The 22,354-nt window shown below is 38.7% G+C and overlaps 1 protein-coding gene and 1 long non-coding RNA gene across 2 annotated transcripts; one reads left to right on the forward strand and one right to left on the reverse strand.

Moving 5' to 3' along the window:
• The first annotated feature begins 1,170 nt into the window (after positions 1-1,170).
• Positions 1,171-9,386, forward strand: LOC139118835 (uncharacterized). The gene is given in 8 exon segments (XM_070682331.1): positions 1,171-1,303; positions 2,425-2,564; positions 4,920-5,051; positions 5,054-5,087; positions 5,828-5,937; positions 6,356-6,487; positions 7,167-7,304; positions 8,374-9,386. Coding segments are annotated over 8 exon segments (939 nt in total). The 5' UTR covers positions 1,171-1,206; the 3' UTR covers positions 8,530-9,386.
• A 2,051-nt stretch (positions 9,387-11,437) lies between these two features.
• LOC139118837 (uncharacterized) lies at positions 11,438-17,074 on the reverse strand. The gene is made up of 3 exons (XR_011548812.1): positions 16,879-17,074; positions 11,886-11,950; positions 11,438-11,576 (listed from the first exon to the last, which is right to left on the reverse strand). It is a non-coding gene; the product is annotated as an uncharacterized lncRNA (long non-coding RNA).
• Between the last annotated feature and the right edge of the window lie 5,280 nt (positions 17,075-22,354).

Consider the following 22,354-nt stretch of genomic DNA (forward strand, 5'->3'; position numbering starts at 1 on the left):
AAGTACCATATTCCAAAAAAGATCCTAATTATATACATCACCCACTCTAGTATAATCGTGGAGGTCTTTTTTTACCTCCATGGTATGATTAAAGGCCTGTGAAAATGGGACTCAGTTGGCCGCGAGAGGGCTCATAACTCTTGTATGGGAGTGCACCATACCAGACCAAACGTGAACATCACTATGCATAAACCTCATATAGTGGAGGTACTGGTAGGCATCTGAAACAAGTATTTAATAAAGATTCGTGCGTACGTGCACATCCATACTGTTAGAATGAATAAAGCTTAAAATATTATCTCATATCCGAAAGTTCTCTTTCTGGGGTTCTATTGTGTAATCGGTTCATAAATTTCGTATTGCCAAACAGCGGTGACGTTCCACAAGCAGCCAATCTTTTATTATTCGCAGATCTGAATGCCTGGTTCCTGAAAGAGACAATGCCATAGAGGAAGATGCCACACTGAGCAAAGACCACGCTGAAGGCCAATCAGGAACGGCAATGGCAAGTATCGATAAGGTACTATACTAGTCGCAAACTAGCGCCCTCTTCTCGGCAACAGTATGAAGTGTTTACCCGCAGAGCTTTACATTTGAATGCTATCGTGAATATTTATTATAGGAATACGGTCTGGACTCGCGGGAATAAATTCTTGTTTCAAACTTCGAAAGTGATCAATGGAAAAAGAAGAAATAAATGTCGTTTTGATAACCAACCGAAGGAAATTTTAGAACTTTCTCGGTGTAAGCTCGTTTACTTTCACTTACAGCCTTTAACAAAAGACTCAATTAGTAGCCCTATTACATTAATTACAGGAATTCGGTCGTCAATATTTATAGTCTCCAATCATGCATTTTCTGCATAATTAAAAGGGCGCCCTCAAATTTATCGTTCCGTCATGCAGTATACTAAGTGCCATGATGCTCAGATGACAGACACGCCTGTTACCAAGTATAGACCTATAATTATGCATAGTTTCTGTTGGCGAGTTACTTTGGTCCTATAGAATCACCATACAGACAGTAAACTATACTAACAAATATGTCATAATGATTTGAATTATGGCCTGAAAGTTTCATTGTGATATAAACTTACAGACTGTCGACACATATCTTCCCTGTTGCTACTAAAAGAAGCAAAATGCAGTGATTTCGTTACATCCATTACAGAGTACCTGGGAAGAGGTAGTCGATAACTTTGACGATATGGACCTCAGAGAAGATTTACTTAGAGGAATATATGCCTATGGTTTTGAGAAACCTTCAGCTATTCAGCAACGTGCGATTATTCCTTGTTGCAAGGGTAAGAAAATTATGATACTAGCTGTAAATACCTCTGTTTCCTTACTATTGTTCCTAATTACCAACAGAGAGAGAGAGAGAGAGAGAGAGAGAGAGAGAGAGAGAGAGAGAGAGAAAAGACACCAGGAAAGCAAAAGATCAAGCATTAATCAGGGCACATCTGTTCGAATCATCACAGTTCAACCTTCAAGTTGAATTTTGCAACGAGTGCCAAATCACTTTTAAAACTACAATTTGCCGAATAAAGGCAATAAGGGTCGATCTTTTGCACATGATAAGGAACACGTCCAGTTATATAACATTCTATGATATGGTTTTGTGTAAATTTGTCTACCACACAATACATTTGAACGCTTTCCAAGAACTTTCAATATAAGACTTTGTTTAATAACCGAGAAGGGGGGGGGGGAACTCAGAAGTAATATTCCATCTATTCCATGAGCCCCACGTCTTTCTCAACCAAGCTGACTGTCAGCAATGCTTGTATAGAAGGTAATGTACGATTGTCAAATTTCAACGTTTCTTCTGACAAGTTTTAAATGACTCGACCGACGTTAATGTGTATGACATGACTAATTTTGTCATTTGGCGGGAAAAACAACGTGTCTTCTGAAACACCGTATGTGCAAGGTCAGTGTTTTGACGATGAAATTGTTTTATGTCCATATCAATTTTCTATTCTAAACGCTTCCTACCCTTTTTTTCAAGTTATTTTTAAAGCGCATCATTCATATTGGTCGAGTGAACTAACTTATGTATGGAATCCATCAATGAAAGTTATCGTATGCAATACCATTCGAGGATGAACCATTCCTATAGTTTCAAACTTGGACATGGATTCGACGCTTGCACCCAGTAATAATTACCTTCGCTGGCTCTGTCGACGTGGCGCATGGGAGCTGAGCATGACTTTGCTTAGATGTAGATTCCCTTTTCATGAACCTGTCTCCGACTCTACCATTTCTGGCATGCGCCTGGAAAGATAACGGTATTGTGTGGATGTAGCAGTATAGCAAGGCACATAGACTGAGTTAAGTAAAATATCTTTCTATGAAAGTCGCAATTTCTTGCCAGTAATGACTAAAATTTCTGATCTTGAATTTCTGATCTTGAATTTCACAGGCAACGATGTCATTGTTCACTCGAGTGCTGGTACCGGCAAGTCCGCAGCGTTCTCGATCGCAATTCTGCAACAGATAATTACAGATGTGCCAAGCTGTCAAGCTCTCATCCTGTCTCCAACTCGCACGGTGGCGCAACAGGTAGGTGGCATGCACTCTCTCCGATTTTCGTAAAACACGCATTTTTATCACCGAGCACGTGGACAGGCAGAACAGAAAGGCCCTTTATTTTGCCAGTTTTCGACGAACCCTGGTCAGCTATGGTATTTGTATAAAATCTTCGTCTTGTTATAACGGCATTTTCGCACCGTCAACGACTTCTCCGAAATATGCCGAGAAGTTCCGCATGGAACCGATACACGAAAACTGCATTCCGCAGAAGTTGTAGTCTGTGGTGTGACGTGTTTTGGAAGCGGTAGCTGCAACCAGCAATATAGACCGGCAAAGTCTAGCTTAAAGGGTCAGTAGCTGTAACTTGTGGTGATTTTTCCCACTATTTTTGTTTAGAATACTAACTACAGTTTCTTATTCTCCTAACAAAGGCATGTTTAGATGCATATAGTTATTAGCTTGTCAACTTAGCCTGTACACGCGAAGCTTGCATTGTTATTGTTTGCGAATGGATTCTTGTCCGGACTCGAATTCTAATGCAAACAGTAAGAGTGTATTTTGCACGTATAGATGCTGTCTTGACGAGCTCAATAGTTTGTGTTTCAACATGCTTTGGAGATTGTCCAGTCCATGCGGTTTGGATAGGGTGACGTTACGGTAGTAAACACCCTTGGCTTTCAGGAGTAGAACAATAACTTGCGATTGAAACACAAAACTAAAAACAAAAGTGGGAAAAATTAGTAAAAAGGAAAATCAGCAAAAACTATAGCTACACTGTTCCTATACTTTATTGGAAAATTCGTAAATTTAATGTCTTTACATTCCAAGGACTATAGGCCACATTGAATTCTTTAGAAATCATTGAAGTTCATGTAAACCACTCTCTTATTGATTGGACTTTTTCTAGCCAATTATAATAAAACCATATCGACATCGGAGTTACTAATAATTGCTGAAGACACACACAGTCCCTCCACCACGGTGCTAAACAGTTACCATTTTCAGTTGCCTCACCTTTCATCTCTTAGACTCTCCCCGTTAGGATGTCACAGTGCCCCTCTATGTAAACACGTCAACGCCGCGTTGAACGGACGTCTCAAGCTGGTCCCGATGCCAGGGGTACTAATTTCCGATCCATACCAGTTCCTCTCCATTTCTTTCCGAACTATTATAACAAGCTGTTTGATCGTCAGCGTCCATCATTCTCTTTGAAAATACTGTCCGTCATCTGCATGCAGTTTCCGCCGGGCGCATTTTCAGCCAGTTGGGTAACTATGTGTGAACACATCATTGTTGGACCAACCGTCTCCGTTTGTTTGTCGAAGTTGTCGCGATGCCGTGAACCATTTCTTGCTTTCGGGTACCATAATTTACGGTGTTTGAGTTCCTAGATCTCTGCATCACTACCTCTTAATTTTACACCGGGCGCCAGATATACAGGAGCGTATTAAATACATGTAGCAGTTGAATTTACAACCGATTGCTTCTTCAGGAAAATTCGCCCCACCGAAGCCATCGTGGAAATATAGTCGTCGAAGAACTATAGCTCGCCAGAGGTACCAAGTGAATACAAATACACAGTGTTCAATGCAGCTGCTGTGGCCGACAGAGTAGGGCACAGGTTTGTGGAGTGACCGTGAGTAGGGCCACCGGCAAATGTTCCCAAATTCTCCGATAAAACATGTATCCCTAAAAGCCTTGACCAGCCCTCCTATAGACCGAAACTACAACCTTCAACACTTTAGGCGTAACTATATCAAACACTATACAGGAAGCGAACTCTAATTCGCTAAAAAGGGACAAAAAGAACTTGATTGGATGAAAATCAAAATCTAACGTACTTTTGATTGAAGAGCTTTGCGATTTTAACTCGCGGTTATCAGTATTTATGATATTCATGGCAAAAGTATGACGTAAGGATTCCGGAGCCAAACCACAATATAAAACGAATTAACGCCTTTTGTTTTCTTGTACCGAATTCTATACTCCAATTACAAAATATGACGTAATAAAATGTTTCATTGTTAAGCTCGATAAACACCTTTGTCGACGTCCACTCGACATGTATACACCATGATTGGTTTGATTTGTTGTGTTTCATGATTGAAATTCCGTTACCGATACCTTAACCTTGTTTACGATACAGCGAAACTTAAACATGCAAACAGCCTCTTCGTGACTTACAAGCATGTACCGTACAAATCATTCCAGTGAACATTAAAATGCATGAAATATTTCTCCTAAATAATTGTGATAACATCGAAATAAAAAGTAAGTCTAACAGTTGGACTACTTTAGCTTTTAGTACAGTTTCTAAGGATCATCATTTTTCGATTCGAAATGTTTTAAATATTTGTATTGAATTTTTGTTTCATATAAATATAGATTCGAAAGGAATTGAGCGCCCTTGGAGAATACATGAATATTGACTGCCACTGTTGCATTGGTGGCACGAACGTTCGTGACGTCATCCGTAAACTCGAATCCGGCGTGCATGTCGTTGTGGGTACCCCTGGTATAAGGTGTACGACATGGTGGGCCGTGGATCACTCAGTAAGTATGAGAACTTGGGTCTTACAGGAAAACTTACCGCTCGGCCACAAAGATTTGCCAGTGTTCTTGAATTTTCGAATTTCGAATATTTGTTGCAACAGTTGCGAGATGTACTACTCATTGATTATACTGCATTTGTACATGCTGTGTATAAAACCACTGACTACTTCATTGGTAATAAGAAAGGAAAGACTTGGATTTTCCATGAAGGAATGGGTGAACGTTTGCAAGCTATCGACGGTGACCCACAAAAAGTTGTGAAGAATTTCCCCTTTGTGAACAAACCATTTCTTATCCAGACTTCCTTGTGTCAAGTTACGCTATTATTGATGACTCGATTATATGGACAACATTTTGCATATACGTCAGTTGTTGTAAGCACGCAGTATGAAAGTTAACTTTGCTCTCGTTATGACAGGTTTAATATTCGTCAGAGCTTCTTAAATTTGATAACGACAAAGGTCTTTTTGTCGGCCGGGGAATAACTCAGGCATGCGCAACAGCACAAACTTTATAAGGTAGAATGCACCACGGGGACACATTGTCAGTCTTTCAAATTTTTACAATTCTTTTCTGATCACACGGGGATCATTTTTGAAGCTTTTGGAGTAAATAAACATTTCACCTTCTGATTTTTGTGAAATTCAATGTCGAAAACACTACAAAAATGTAAAATGGTTAGTAATCAGGGTAATCAGGGCAAATCTTTAATATCTCTATATTTTTTTTCTGAAATAAAGAGACGACAGATATCAAACAGTTTATTATCGACGAAGCTGACGAAATATTGTCGAGAGGGTTCAGGGAGCAAGTATATGACGTGTTCAAGGCGTTACCACAAAATGTACAGGTGAGATCTGAGATTCTTGCACACTAGTTTTTCCTTTATACGGGAGATTGAACTCCATGGTGATCTAAATTGTGATATACTCTGTTTTATTTAAACAAAAAACATTAAAAGAGGAAACTGCTAGAACGATTAATGTTACACGTTTACTATCCACATTATAGAATTGATGACAGCAATATACAAACGCTACAGTTTAATATCGCTATGGTGTTGGCGGAAAGAAACAACTCCGAAATAAACATTAAAAATCTTGTTTTATACTATCACGAGTTATTTTGCTGTGTGTGGTGGCCAACATTCGAATTCCAGTGTTTCTGCACGTGATGGCATTTTCCATCCATATCGAAGGTATTCGCAGTAATAATTATTTCGCAGCTTTACATGAAAGACTTGTTCATGGAGAGTTTCGCCTTTCCAGGTCATCAGCGCATCCGCCACGGTACCGCCGGATCTCTCGGATATGATGAAAGACCCCATCCCAATACGCGTGTAGAAGGACGATCTTACCCTCGAGGGCATCAAACAATTTTACGTTGACGTGGAAAAAGAGGTCAGTAGCTACAATAGTTGAAAGAAGTTATGATTTATGACGATGCTAAAATTTAACAGTCCAGAATCATGCCAATAATAAACTTAAACATTCGAGAAATGCACATGTAGTGATCTAGCAATTAAATAATTCATGCCTAGTGCTCGGTTTCCAAAATAAATTTATTTATACGAGCCGACAAGTCCCGTATTTTGTTTTTGGTGTTTAAATAAAAATCTTCAACTTATTCAGTCATTCTCTGTCTACTATTTGTATGACCCGTTTTTATCTTTCAATACGTTCCGGACATGTGCTTTGGCCAGGTCACGTGATGGAGGGACTGTTTCCTGTGGGTTTCCACGCGATCACACGCCTATTACGCGATCAAACCACTCACGTAAAATTTAATCGAGACAATTTTTCTGAAATGTATACTTTATTGCGACGTTATTAAGCCCACACACTTGGAGCAAGTCAAAGGCAAGACCTATTGAGAATCGATGTTTGAAAGTGCAAATGAACTAATACAGATTTAACTTACACGTATTGTCGATGGAGAACATTAGATAGCTAGCCTAAAACCGTGCTTGGCATTAGGCCAAGGGAAATAATGCTGTAGAACAGGGCACTGCAGAATGTCTTTTGACGATTAGCTGAAAGTATTATGGGAAACGAATTGTAGCACTTTCTTTGACTACAGGAATGGAAAATGGATACCCTCTGTGATTTATTGGAAGCGCTGGTGACGTCATCGGCTGTGATTTTTTGCAACACTCGGGAGAAAGTTGACTTGCTGTTAGGAAGTCTGCCTACCAGAGATTTTGCAGTGTCACCAATAGTAAGTATAACACCACAATCTTTTTAGCAAGTCCCTTGTTTTGTGACATGCAACTCAGGATTAAGGAGCATGGAATGCGCCCCGGGGACAGATATTGGGACTGTCAATTTTTTTTACAAAAGTTTTCTGACCTACCGCTTGTGTGGGTTCATTTTGAAGCTCTTGCAGAAAGTAAACCTATTACCATCTTATTTTTTTGGAAAACGAAAATCTAAATTTTCATTTACACATAGGGATAGCAGCCATTTTGAATTTCAAAAGCCATTTTGAATTTCAAAATATCGGTAAAGTGAAGTTAAATTGTTTCTTTAGTGCCAAAATTATTCTTGATTGTGAATGAGAATGCTTTGAGCAAAAGTTTAAGTCTTTCATTTTCGAGGCGCATATTACCTCAATCATGAGTTACTGAACATGCCATTTGTCGTTTTGTACTATGAGTGCTCGGCATGGCGGTTTTTTCCAGATGTACACAATGACCTTATTAGAGAGGTTAAGTGCTACACAAGATCGGAATGTCGCTGGGCTTGAAGCATGTCAATAGGCTTGCACACACTCTACCGCCGCCTGGTGAATGTATCCCCATACCTATCAAATTATCGCTGAAAACGAGATCATAATCTATTTAGCATCCCGTTTCCAACGTTACCGCTGTTGCTGGGCAACGGTTTTCTCCAAAGCCGGTGAGGGGGAATTCCCGCTTCATTGCAGAGAAAAAACTCCTGATAGCCGACGAAAACATCAACGCTCATTATTTGTGTCTGAACCATTATATCAAAGAACAGACTGTTATCAATTTATCATTGTGTGATAAGAAAGAAAAATATCAAAGAAAGACTTAGTGAAAAGATTGGTTTCGAAACGAATATTGAATATTTTCGTGTACTAGCGATCGATTTTATTAAACTTTACATATAAATAAATATCATGTTAAGTTTGGACCCATCCTGAATCAAACATATAGTTTGTGTGCATATAGACAGTCAGCAGTCTTCCGTCCACTGTGTATATGGTTTGTGTTTGCTGGTGTCTGATCTCACCATCTTTTGTATTCTGTACTGCCTTTCTACAGCACGGAGAAATGGACCAACAGGAACTCGAAACACTTGCAAGTGAATTCCGCAGCGGCCGCACCCGTGCGCCCGTCACGACTGACCCGTTACCCGCCGGTATCGACGTCCACGGTCTGTCTTTCGTTGTCATCACTATGACCTGCCTGCTGACATGAGAAAGACCAACGTAAAGTTGGCGTCATCCTCATCCTCATCCTCAGCCTCAGGTGACCTTTCTAGCTGCTGTAGACCAGTACGCGCGCACTCGGAGTATGTCATGTGGTTGCAAGCCTGTCACACGAGTACCAGTAGGACGTTCGCCCTCTATGGTCACCTCTCTCGTCCGAACATGTTATGCAGAGTTGCATTGAACTTACAAGTATTACTGGTGAGACGGCGTGTGTTTTGCCTGAAAAATTTCAATAATTTTTCTGTTTTGGTAGAGCAATTGGGTGTGAATTTATTAGAATCTTTTTTTTTCTCTGATGGTGAAACAAGACAGGAACAACAGTGACACAGGATCATGTTTTACTTTCCAAGATTTTATCATTTCAACAATTCAAGATTACAACAACACAATTTTACATAATCAAACTTTCTAAGGTTAACAAAGGATGAAGAATGAATAAAATTAACGTTTTCCTGTGGTAAAAATCTTACTTAGGGAGTTGTAATTATTTACGACCTTGGGGGGGAAGTCTGGGGAATTTCATAGTATTCTGAAATTTCGAGTAAACCCCATGCCAACCCAAATGCATTTGAGTAACCCAGTCTCTAACACACAAATTTTGACCGATCCCTCCCCTCCCCCCACTTAGACCAGTTAAATACCAAGACATGTATTTGTAACATTTACAAAACTACAGCAATAGTACAGACCTTTCATATCCTGCTGGAATATCATCGTTACCTCATGACAGTTGAAAAAGATGTGACCGGCAAAAGAAAATTCAAAGTCACAATAAAATGTAGATACAAAAGCTCATGCTGTAACCACTATCCAACCATATAGTATTGTTTACCATACAGTATTGTTTATTTGGATGGGTATCATGACAAGGTTTCCACTAAGATATCTGACAGGGCAGAATTTGAAAGTACAGGAGAACAGTCAGGAGGCTGGGGGGTGGGGCAGTGTCAGAGGAGTTGTACCCTCTCGTGTTGAAAATTTGAGAGATTGATGTGTGCAATAATGCAGTCTGGTGCAATATGAGAGATGTTATCAATTTGTGTAAAACTGTTAGAACACCCAACAGGGGAAAAGTGTGAGAGGCGTGTCCCCTCTGCCACGTCGGAAATTTTGAGAAATTAATGAGTTCAATGATGCAGTCTGGTGCAATATTAGGTGTTTTCTATTTGTTTTTACTAAGTAAAACTGTCAGAACACCCCAGGGGGAGAGGAAGTGACAGGGGGTCGCATTAAGAATTTTGAGAAATTGATGAAATGGTGCAATCTGAGAGGTATTTCAATTCATTTTGTACCAAAAATTGAGCAACCCCCTTCTTTCTTTCCAATTTTGAACACTCCTTGTAGCTTTCAATTTTTTGAGTGACTACCCTCACATTCCTCTGACCCCCCAGGCCCTTATGTTAAATTACTCTAAAAGACCCATAAAAATATACTTGATGGCCTTTAATTTGTGAACAACATGTACAGTAAAAGTGGTCAACTTTGATGCAGTCTTGAGGGCTTGAACTCACAATATCTACATTACTAATTCGTACTAGCTTAGCAGTCATTAAAACCCCTACAAATAGGCGTTTCAACTAGCAGCGGCCTGGTATCTCATGTAGCTGTACTGTGATAATGTTCAAGAGAATCCATAGGATAGCTAGGTGTGTGCCTCAATCAGGCAAAACAACAGTTAGCAATAATAACAACAGTAATAAATATCAATTTCTGCAAGTCATTTAAAAATATACCACCAAGGGCACAGTATTGCTCCTATCTGACAAACAAAAAGAGGTATTCCTATTTCCACTTATTCACTCAAAATACTATTGTGTTTGCAAAGAGTTTGAACTTTCAATTTTCATGGGCAGAATTCCGTTTTAACAGCCACTTTTCAATTTTGTAGATCAACAATAAAAATTTGATGGTCCTTGCTTGAAATGTTAAGATTTACTCAGAGTCAAGTTATACACAAGTTTGTTTGTGTAAGTAAGTTTGTGTGGTGAAGTTACCTGATATTATCATTCATCACTCATCTTATTCAATCTACACATGATTTCACTCGGCTGCCTTCATCTTTGTGAAGATTTACTTAATTAAGTGATACCATGACAGGTTTTTTGTTTATGTAACATAATGATTGGAACTGATACAAATAAACTGGAGTCTGTTTTATTGGTATGGTGCATCTTGCCATATGCCTTCTTGTGGATTGAAATCCCTCATCAGTGTATGGGGTTTCCTCCATGAAATATTTGCTAAAGTTGATCCACTACATAAAACATAAGCTCACAACTTTTTTCTAGATCATATTTCACTACAAATTGGCATAAATAAAACTACATTATTTTCAGTGTCTTCAAAATTGATTTACAAGGTATTCCGGGTTGGAATAGGTCATTCAAGCTTGCGGACTAATATATTGGCTCCAAAAACAAAAAATCATTGGTTCCCCCAGTTTGAAAAATGATTTGGCTTAGGTAGTCTCCAGGGATTTTTATAAGAAAATGCAAAGCTATCAGATAAACACCAATGAGACAAAAGCACTTTTTGACCGAAATTGACAAAAATTGCTCCAAAAATACAAAATTTTGCATTTTCTCACTGTATAAAAATATCTGACTTAAGTCATCCTAAGGACCTGTATACTGAATATCAAAAAGTCTGACAAGGAGTTTTGAAGAAAAAAATAGATCTACAATGACAAAAATAATCTCAAAAATACAAAGTTGCATATCTTGGCACGATTTTACAAATCTTATTGCTGCCATCCTAAGGGACATGTATAATCAATATTAATGTCTGACCAGAACTTTTGAATGATATTTTTGGTTAAATATGACAATAATTGCCTTAAAATTTAAGTTTAAAATATTTCATAACAATATGAACAAATGTCAATAAGGTTATCCCTGCAGAACAGTATCTTAAGATTTCTGTGGCAATACTAGAGTTTATTTGCTTCTTCAAGCATAACCATTCTTTTTCCTTGACATAAGGTAAACTTCAGCCTCCTCCAACAACACAATTGTGATGTAGTCTACAACAAACCTGAGTGAGAAAAATAGAAATATAGATATACTATTAATACATTTTTGTATATTTCAAATGCTATGCTGACAAGCTAAATATTGATTTTTTAGCAATCTTTTTGTAGTAAAATAACAACTTACAGTGGACAAATATAAATAATGAAAATAATATCAAAGTAAGCATTACAGGCCCTCTAAATTTTTGAGAGTTGTAATATAATAACTTACACAATTATCCCAAAACCATTCACAGGATACAGCTCAAGTTGTAACTACAAAATGGTACACCAATGTGAGTAGCAACATATGAACATAATACCCTACTTACATTGACGTTTCTTTCACATTCCTCTTCCATCTGTTGTTAAGGCAGTGTCATATCATTCAAAGATACTGTCAAAACAAACAGAAATCCATTATTACATCAGAATGAATAAACACTGTTAACAGACGTTTCATATTAAAAAGTATTCTTTTTTTAATACTCTCTGTTTTCAACAGACATCCATAAACCTTCAAAAGACACAGTTTATGTTTTACTTTGCATATAAAAATGATATTAGTCTTGCAATGGTTATGTATAAGTGGAGCTGACAACAGTTGCCCCAAATGGGCAGTGACACATATGATTTGAATAAAATATCACTTTTAACATGGTCGTCATTTCCTTCTTTTGGCAGGTTACATCTGAACATATTTTACAGTACATGATCCTCATACAAATTAAAATGCTCTTATTCAAAATGTAAGAACTTTATTGCCAATCAAAAAAAGTTTGTTTAACAACATTTAAAGAAAATAATGTGAAAATTTAAGAAAGTTTGACCAAGTCAGTATGGAGTTAAATTGTTTGGAAATCTTGAAATTGGAAGAATAGTGAAGCCAGGAAATTGGGTGATTTGCAAACATTTGCAAAAATTAACACTTCTTTATCAAGCAACCTACGACTGCTTGACAGCCTTGAAGATGAACCCAAATAATAATATTTTAATCTTGGGTTAACATTTCATTAAATTAAATGAATGTCTACAAAAAGTGATTTTGGTGCAAAATACCCTGTGTTGGGTGCAGCACCCCTTAATTAGCAAGTTTTATACCACTGCAAAGTCTCTGTGCAACCAGGTGACACATTCTGACTCAGCATGATCTAACAGCAGATTCCTGCATAAAATTTTGATTTGAAAACTTGAATCACTTTTTAATAGCATGAAAAGAGCAAAACATAGGAGAAACTTAGATGACAAAGCCTTATAAGGGAAAGAGAGATGTACCACATGACTCCGTGCAACCAGGTGACACATTGTGACTCAGCATACTCCTAAAGCAGACGACTGCATAAAATTTTGATTTTGAATCACTTTGTAATAGTATAAAAAGAGCAAAACCAATGAGAAAAATTAGCATTCACAGCCTTAGCACAGTAAGAGAGATGCACCAGAGTGTCCGTGCAACCAGGTGACACATGGTGACTCAGCATACTCAAAATGCAGTTCCTGCAAAATATTTAGATTAGACAACTTAAATCAGTTGGCGATAGCATAGAAAGATGAAAACCAATGAGAAAACTTAGAAGTCACAGCTTAGCACAGTAAGAGAGATGCACCAGAGTGTCCGTGCAACCAGGTGACACATGGTGACTCAGCATACTAAAAATGCAGTTCCTGCAAAATATTTAGATTAGACAACTTAAATCAGTTGGCGATAGCATAGAAAGATGAAAACAAATGAGAAACTTAGAAGTCACAGCCTTAGCACAGTAAGAGAGATGCACCAGAGTGTCCGTGCAACCAGTGACACATGGTGACTCAGCATACTAAAAATGCAGTTCCTGCAAAATATTTAGATTAGACAACTTAAATCAGTTGGCGATAGCATAGAAAGATGAAAACCAATGAGAAAACTTAGAAGTCACAGCCTTAGCACAGTAAGAGAGATGCACCAGAGTGTCCGTGCAACCAGGTGACACATGGTGACTCAGCATACTAAAAATGCAGTTCCTGCAAAATATTTAGATTAGACAACTTAAATCAGTTGGCGATAGCATAGAAAGATGAAAACCAATGAGAAAACTTAGAAGTCACAGCCTTAGCACAGTAAGAGAGATGCACCAGAGTGTCCGTGCAACCAGGTGACACATGGTGACTCAGCATACTAAAAATGCAGTTCCTGCAAAATATTTAGATTAGACAACTTAAATCAGTTGGCGATAGCATAGAAAGATGAAAACCAATGAGAAAACTTAGAAGTCACAGCCTTAGCACAGTAAGAGAGATGCACCAGAGTGTCCGTGCAACCAGGTGACACATGGTGACTCAGCATACTAAAAATGCAGTTCCTGCAAAATATTTAGATTAGACAACTTAAATCAGTTGGCGATAGCATAGAAAGATGAAAACCAATGAGAAAACTTAGAAGTCACAGCCTTAGCACAGTAAGAGAGATGCACCAGAGTGTCCGTGCAACCAGGTGACACATGGTGACTCAGCATACTAAAATGCAGTTCCTGCAAAATATTTAGATTAGACGACTTAAATCAGTTGGCGATAGCATAGAAAGATGAAAACAAATGAGTAAACTTAGAAGTCACAGCCTTAGCACAGTAAGAGAGATGCACCAGAGTGTCCGTGCAACCAGGTGACACATGGTGACTCAGCATACTAAAAATGCAGTTCCTGCAAAATATTTAGATTAGACAACTTAAATCAGTTGGCGATAGCATAGAAAGATGAACCAATGAGAAAACTTAGAAGTCACAGCCTTAGCACAGTAAGAGAGATGCACCAGAGTGTCCGTGCAACCAGGTGACACATGGTGACTCAGCATACTAAAAATGCAGTTCCTGCAAAATATTTAGATTAGACAACTTAAATCAGTTGGCGATAGCATAGAAAGATGAAAACAATGAGTAAACTTAGAAGTCACAGCCTTAGCACAGTAAGAGAGATGCACCAGAGTGTCCGTGCAACCAGGTGACACATGGTGACTCAGCATACTAAAAATGCAGTTCCTGCAAAATATTTAGATTAGACAACTTAAATCAGTTGGCGATAGCATAGAAAGATGAAAACCAATGAGAAAACTTAGAAGTCACAGCCTTAGCACAGTAAGAGAGATGCACCAGAGTGTCCGTGCAACCAGGTGACACATGGTGACTCAGCATACTAAAAATGCAGTCCTGCAAAATATTTAGATTAGACAACTTAAATCAGTTGGCGATAGCATAGAAAGATGAAAACAAATGAGAAAACTTAGAAGTCACAGCCTTAGCACAGTAAGAGAGATGCACCAGAGTGTCCGTGCAACCAGGTGACACATGGTGACTCAGCATACTAAAAATGCAGTTCCTGCAAAATATTTAGATTAGACAACTTAAATCAGTTGGCGATAGCATAGAAAGATGAAAACAAATGAGTAAACTTAGAAGTCACAGCCTTAGCACAGTAAGAGAGATGCACCAGAGTGTCCATGCAACCAGGTGACACATGGTGACTCAGCATACTAAAAATGCAGTTCCTGCAAAATATTTAGATTAGACAACTTAAATCAGTTGGCGATAGCATAGAAAGATGAAAACAATGAGTAACTTAGAAGTCACAGCCTTAGCACAGTAAGAGAGATGCACCAGAGTGTCCGTGCAACCAGGTGACACATGGTGACTCAGCATACTAAAAATGCAGTTCCTGCAAAATATTTAGATTAGACAACTTAAATCAGTTGGCGATAGCATAGAAAGATGAAAACCAATGAGAAAACTTAGAAGTCACAGCCTTAGCACAGTAAGAGAGATGCACCAGAGTGTCCGTGCAACCAGGTGACACATGGTGACTCAGCATACTAAAAATGCAGTTCCTGCAAAATATTTAGATTAGACAACTTAAATCAGTTGGCGATAGCATAGAAAGATGAAAACAAATGAGTAAACTTAGAAGTCACAGCCTTAGCACAGTAAGAGAGATGCACCAGAGTGTCCGTGCAACCAGGTGACACATGGTGACTTAGCATACTAAAAATGCAGTTCCTGCAAAATATTTAGATTAGACAACTTAAATCAGTTGGCGATAGCATAGAAAGATGAAAACCAATGAGAAAACTTAGAAGTCACAGCCTTAGCACAGTAAGAGAGATGCACCAGAGTGTCCGTGCAACCAGGTGACACATGGTGACTCAGCATACTAAAAATGCAGTTCCTGCAAAATATTTAGATTAGACAACTTAAATCAGTTGGCGATAGCATAGAAAGATGAAAACCACTGAGAAAACTTAGAAGTCACAGCCTTAGCACAGTAAGAGAGATGCACCAGAGTGTCCGTGCAACCAGGTGACACATGGTGACTCAGCATACTAAAAATGCAGTTCCTGCCAAAATATTTAGATTAGACAACTTAAATCAGTTGGCGATAGCATAGAAAGATGAAAACCAATGAGAAAACTTAGAAGTCACAGCCTTAGCACAGTAAGAGAGATGCACCAGAGTGTCCGTGCAACCAGGTGACACATGGTGACTCAGCATACTAAAAATGCAGTTCCTGCAAATATTTAGATTAGACAACTTAAATCAGTTGGCGATAGCATAGAAAGATGAAAACACACTGGGAAACTTAGAAGTCACAGCCTTAGCACAGTAAGAGAGATGCACCAGAGTGTCCGTGCAACCAGGTGACACATGGTGACTCAGCATACTAAAAATGCAGTTCCTGCAAAATATTTAGATTAGACAACTTAAATCAGTTGGCGATAGCATAGAAAGATGAAAACCAATGAGAAAACTTAGAAGTCACAGCCTTAGCACAGTAAGAGAGATGCACCAGAGTGTCCGTGCAACCAGGTGACACATGGTGACTAGCATACTCAAATGCAGATTCTGCAAAATATTTAGATTAGACAACTTAAATTAGTTGGCGATAGCATAGAAAGATTATAAACCACTGGAAAACTTAGAAGTCACAGCCATAGCACACTAAGAGAGATGCGCCGGAGTGTCCATGCAACCAGGTTTACAATGCTTTGAGCATTTTCGACCGTTGTTACTGAAGCAGTGCCATGAATACAAAAGCAAGCACAGTAGCTTTGTACGGCTTTGGACCATAACGATCAAACACTAAAGTGCTGAATCTGTCGAGGTCGATCATGATGACTGATGTATGTAGACACAGTCAGAGGCGAACTGTCATGTAGACCTGGTTTCGTCTGACCTCTGAATTTTAAAGACCCCTGAATTTTAAAACCGCCTGCATGCTAACACCAGAGATATATGAGAAATCGTATCCTTGTGTTACAAGCCTACGATCAAGAATCGAACAGACTACTATACTTGTACTCACTTGCTTCGAAATGGCACAAATGAAAACGTGCTTTGACAACCAGAGCTAGCACAAGGTATCAAGAATGCAAGGAATTACCCATGCTTGGACTTTCAACTCTGATCTTTGACATCGAAACATAACCAAATATGGGTGTGTCATAGCCAACAACCACATGACATATTTACAACCAGATGACAGGACTCCCAAACGCGCGTACTCCTCTATCTCTATGCTGACGCTGAATATGACGCTACTCAGGCGTCAGCTTCAGCGTCGTATCCGAAGATTGCCGAAGTTGCGCTACCCGATGACGGTTAAATGATAAAATTCGCCCAAAACTTAAGAAAATAACAACTCCATTCTTTCTCAACTTTCTTTTGAATCGTAAAACTGGTTCGTAGGTAATATTTTATCATTAGAATATCTCATACAGACTAGTTCTTTGGAAATGTTCGTAATTTTCAGTCCATGGATCCGCGGATGTGTTTGTTGGTATCCTCTCAACTCTTGCGTTAAGATTTTCCAAAAATTGGTGCAAAAAAGTATACGTGGTCCAAAATGTGTAAAAATCGCCACCATGAGAGGCAATATAAAAGCTCTAATTATTCAGAGGACATATAAAACAATTAACTCGTATAACTATGACTTGAGGCCTGAAAAGTCAACGTATTAAACATACAAGCTTTGAACTTTAAGGAAATTAAGGGCTAAGAATATTGCGTTATAACTACATCGTGAGAAACGGATATTAAGAGGAGAGGTATTATGAAATACATACCCCACTGTGTTTTGATTAACATTTACAGTGATATGAAACTTGGAGCACATTTTTAAAGTCATTTTTACACTTATTGTTCCATCAGATGCATTCGGGAATAATCGGATCTGACGCCGGTGAAGCTGACGCTGTAGCGTCATCCTCATCCTCATTTTCGCGTGACCCCTGAGGCTGAGGATGAGGATGAGGATGACGCCAACTTTACGTTGGTGATAGAAAGCTATATTCACAGGTAGGTCCCGCTGTTACCTTTGTTTGTAAACCATTGTGACACCACGTTCGGTGCCTTGCGCTATCCCCCGGGGGGGGGGGGTACCTGGTCTGAGAAGTGGTAGGGTTGTGCGGCCGCACGTAAAAAACCCGGGGCCCATTTCAGACCTAAAATCTCGTTATTTTAGGACCCCATTTTAGATCTTATGACCTTTGACCTAGGTGAAAAGTCATAGTGTCAAAATTTTCAAAAATGTAATCGGGTAAAAAGCAAGCATTTGCGTGACCGAGCTACCGGCAGAGCTTACCACTACATTGCATTTACGGTTTTGTTGTTGCTGGCCAAGCCACGATTTCCCAAAAACATTTTTGGAAATACCAAAAAAATTGAGTGAAAGAAACTATCTTTCACCCTCACCAAAGTTTTGTCCAGCTTCTGAAATTATCACTTATCTGCAGTTACAGTCTAACTGGTGGTTTTTAAAATTCCAAACTACAAGCAGCCTCGCCGTACTTCAATAAGGCACTGCTATTTTCCCATGGTCGACCTGTTATGAGAGTAGTAGTAGTAGAGCCACTTTGTTTCGATATTTTCTATTGGGCAAAATTCTTCCATATATGGAATTCTGACCAATTAGTGACAGTGTTTTAAAACAAAGTCTACATTTATTTTGGCTAAAGCCAGGGGGTCTCTTTAATGGTTCCCCTGCCACACCAAAAAGATATCGATGCTTATTGAGTGCAGCTCAAAACCCTGTGCTAGGAAGACAGGAATTGACAGTTGGAATTTGTTTTTGTGTGGCACTCAAAAATCGACCCCATTTTAGACCCTGGTTTACTGTGAATTGATACCCCCATTTTAGACCAAGTTGCTGAAATACCCACCCCATTGGCGGCACGTATACATATTGGCAAGTAATGGAGAGTACCCCCCCCCCCCGGGGCGCTATCATCACCTATACATGCTATAGTGGAAATGTGGCTTTCAGATCTTGTATTGGTATATTCTCTAACCCACGACTTGTGTAGCTTTGCATTTTTATTAAGTCGTCCACAAACATGAAGAAGGGGCATCCAACAGTAACACCAACAACAAGGACAGTGTTGATGTAATCACAGATTGTTTCGTGAGCGTTTTGCATGAATGAACTTAATTTAACAAAACGGTGATATTAATGATAGCTAAATTATCCAGGTACCGTTAGAAATTAACGTGAGGCCAAGACCTGTACTTTTTGAAATGTACAAATAACTGACCAACTGTGGCGTGTTTACAAAAGTTACTGCTTTCATCACATGCAACAAAATACCCGCATGGGTATACCGTACAATGGACGAAATGAAAGGGACAATAGCGGTGACTTTCGATGACATTTACACTGCCATTTTAGAAAACAACCACAAACTCTTCTTGTGTTCTTGTTCGTATGGGTGTGTTCAAATACAGATTATTAGTCTCGCAAACACAAAGTACTTTGTACAGTGTACAAAGTTATATATTTATATATTAATATATATATATATATATATATATATATATATATATAAAAACAGATTACTTCAAGTACAAAGTAATGAAATCTATTACTTAAGTTTCATGCATCTTGCAATCCTCAGATAGAGTGAAAGGATTTCTAGCTCGACACTCTTACATATATGATTGGGACGAACCATTCTATTAGTAGGTAGTGTTAAAAATTCGACAAATAATATTTGTTTTGGTGGCGACATTTTGAAACCAACTCAGAGCGTTGTTTAACAGTGTAGATTTGTCAGCATTGATAATGTGCAGCTTTTCTGATATACAAAGATTACATCGCTTGTTCATGTTAGAGTAGCTCAATGCTTTATCAATGATTGACCATGAAATGTCAAAGTCTTGTCCCTTATTTCTTAAGTTCCATACATATTTTGATAACTCGGTGTCGTTTTTGTATCTCTCGTTGCGGAACGATTTCATGTGATTAGTGTAGCGCGTCTTGAAGGTGTTATCAGTGAGGCCGATATAAACCCTCTCTCCGTTGCCCTCCGTTGATACGTTGGCCTTGTACACCACGCCTTTGACTTGACAGTTACCCTTCAAGGGGCATGCCGACTTAACCCTGCAATTGCAATCAGCTGGTTGGTCCTTACGCTGTTCTCCGGAGATTACCCTCTTATTGTGCGATTTGATTATACTTGCCATATTCCTCATACAGCTATAACTCACTTTAATTGTGTTTCTGTTGAAGATCTTGTGAAGTTTATACTTAAAATCACGATCGAGACAAACCAGAATGTTACAGAATGTAGTTCCGGTATTAGTTTTTTCGTAAATGTCGCATCTTGCCCAGCTCCAAAAATATTCACCCCGGTGTTTCAATATGCCGATGCAGTCTCTACAAGCTATGTCTGTAATGTATCGATGACCTCTGGACATTTCAGTCCAGACTAGAATTCATTTGCCAATGACAGCATTTTACATTAATTGAACTCAATTCAACATCTTGGTAGAGCCAATACTTTGCAATTCGGCATACTTTACTGAGAAGGGAAAAAAATCTGCCCAATTTATTCAACAAAAATAATGAAATTTTTGCCAAAATCTACAGATATTGTCACTTTAAACTGTCAATGAAAATAAATAAATACCATTTATAGTTCTCTGCGTGATTCCAAAAGATTTATGACCACAGAAAGTCAGTGTCGTTTCTTTATACTATTATTACTATAATCAGTCGTTGTTAGCGGCAGGGATCATTTTAGTAGCGATAGCATTATGGCAGTCATATTACTCAAATCACGCGTGATGCTGATGATTCGTGTGCATCTTATCGTATCTGGACCCCGGTTTTTAACGATGTTACTGCTTTCCCTTTCCCTAGAATTGGTCGAGGTGGACGGTCTGGTCGCAACAAAGGCGTGAAAGTTGCGATAAACCTCATCACCAAAGCTGAGATCCCTACGCTGAAGGACATTGTACAATATTACAACACACAAGTCCATGAGCTGCCTACGGACGACGTTGCTGACCTTATCTAGATATCTTCAGGTCCGATTCTTTCCATCGTCCGATCAGAAAACCTTCCAGTTTGCATCAATGGCGCCTGCAGCAATGCAGCCTATACTTTTCCCCGCTCTTTCGATACGGAGGAAAAGTGCGGGTTTCATCTTCTCAGCTCGTCAGAGGACCTTTGTGTAGGGAAGTGGGATAAGTTTCTGCCTCGGAAATGGTATTGTTTTGTAAATGGCTCTGAAACTGTGAAGTCACACACATCTATTGTCTCCTTCATGTTGTGTGTAAACTAGTATCTGTGACAATTAATTACTATGTCTGTGCTATTGTAAACCGTTCCCGAGGCGATGTTTTACTTCATTTTTTTAAAGAAACATGTTCAGATAAATGTTCTTTGTGGTCTCGACACATTCATTGAACACTGAGTTGAAATTCGTGTGGGTACACAGTTCTGAATGCAAGATCGAAGGCAGTATTTCTAGTAATTTACTCAATTGGACGACAAATGAGCGTCAGGATGTGCAAGAATAAACCCTCTAGATCGCCTAACCTATCCATGGATGACTTTCTTTAGAATTTACCTTTGCTCAGACGGATCTACATAAATGAATGAATGTTTCTTTAGTATCTAAATAAATATCTAAATAAATAAATAAATAAATAAATAAATAAAGTATGTCCTACATGAACATTATTGTCGACTCATGTCAGTTTTGTTCTGTTAATGGGACGTCTCTTTATCATGATTGTTCACAGCATTGGCAAACACGTGACTTTGAGGCCCCTATACTGTACACTGACATATGTACATATACTAATTCTGAAGCTTCTTTCCTTATTCCTTTTTATAAACAAATTCACTGGAATTTTGAAAGCTGCAGATGTTTCAATAAAGCCTTTGGAAGAGGCAGAGCTAATCAGTATTTTTTTATTTTTTTTGTGTGGTGGTAATAATATCGGTATAAAATTGTAGGGATATATTCTATAGCTCCATAGTTTAGTAAATTCTAATAAACATAAAACTGTGCTCCTCCCTCAAAAAATACTTTTAAAACTTCCTATTTCAGAATCTGCTGATAGTTTACAACATAATTCATGTCCGAGCTTGCCAAGAATTTCGTTTGCATATATTATAATCGTAATTTTGGTCGTTCGGGTAACTTCTCGAAAAACCAATCAACAAGTTTTTATTACGAAAATGTTAAAGTTTATGAACATAAAAACCGTAAAAGTGCGTTTTCCCTCTTATTGCACATAGTATTTGCTTGAATGTCTCGTGCAGAGATCTTCGATGCACACCCTGCGAACCTTACCACAGTCGCTCGAGAGCTATTCAGCTCTGGGACTATTCGCCCCATAGACGAGTATACAGAAGCGAGAAATGAGCTATTCAGCTCTGGGACTATTCGCCCCATAGACGAGTATACAGAAGCGAGAAATGGGGCGAATAGTCCCAGAGCTGAATAGCTCTCGAGCGACTGTGACCTTACTCACGGGACCTGGACCTGTCC

The sequence above is a fragment of the Ptychodera flava genome, chromosome 19 (assembly GCF_041260155.1).
Source record: "Ptychodera flava strain L36383 chromosome 19, AS_Pfla_20210202, whole genome shotgun sequence".
Classification (NCBI taxonomy): Eukaryota; Metazoa; Hemichordata; class Enteropneusta; family Ptychoderidae; genus Ptychodera; species Ptychodera flava.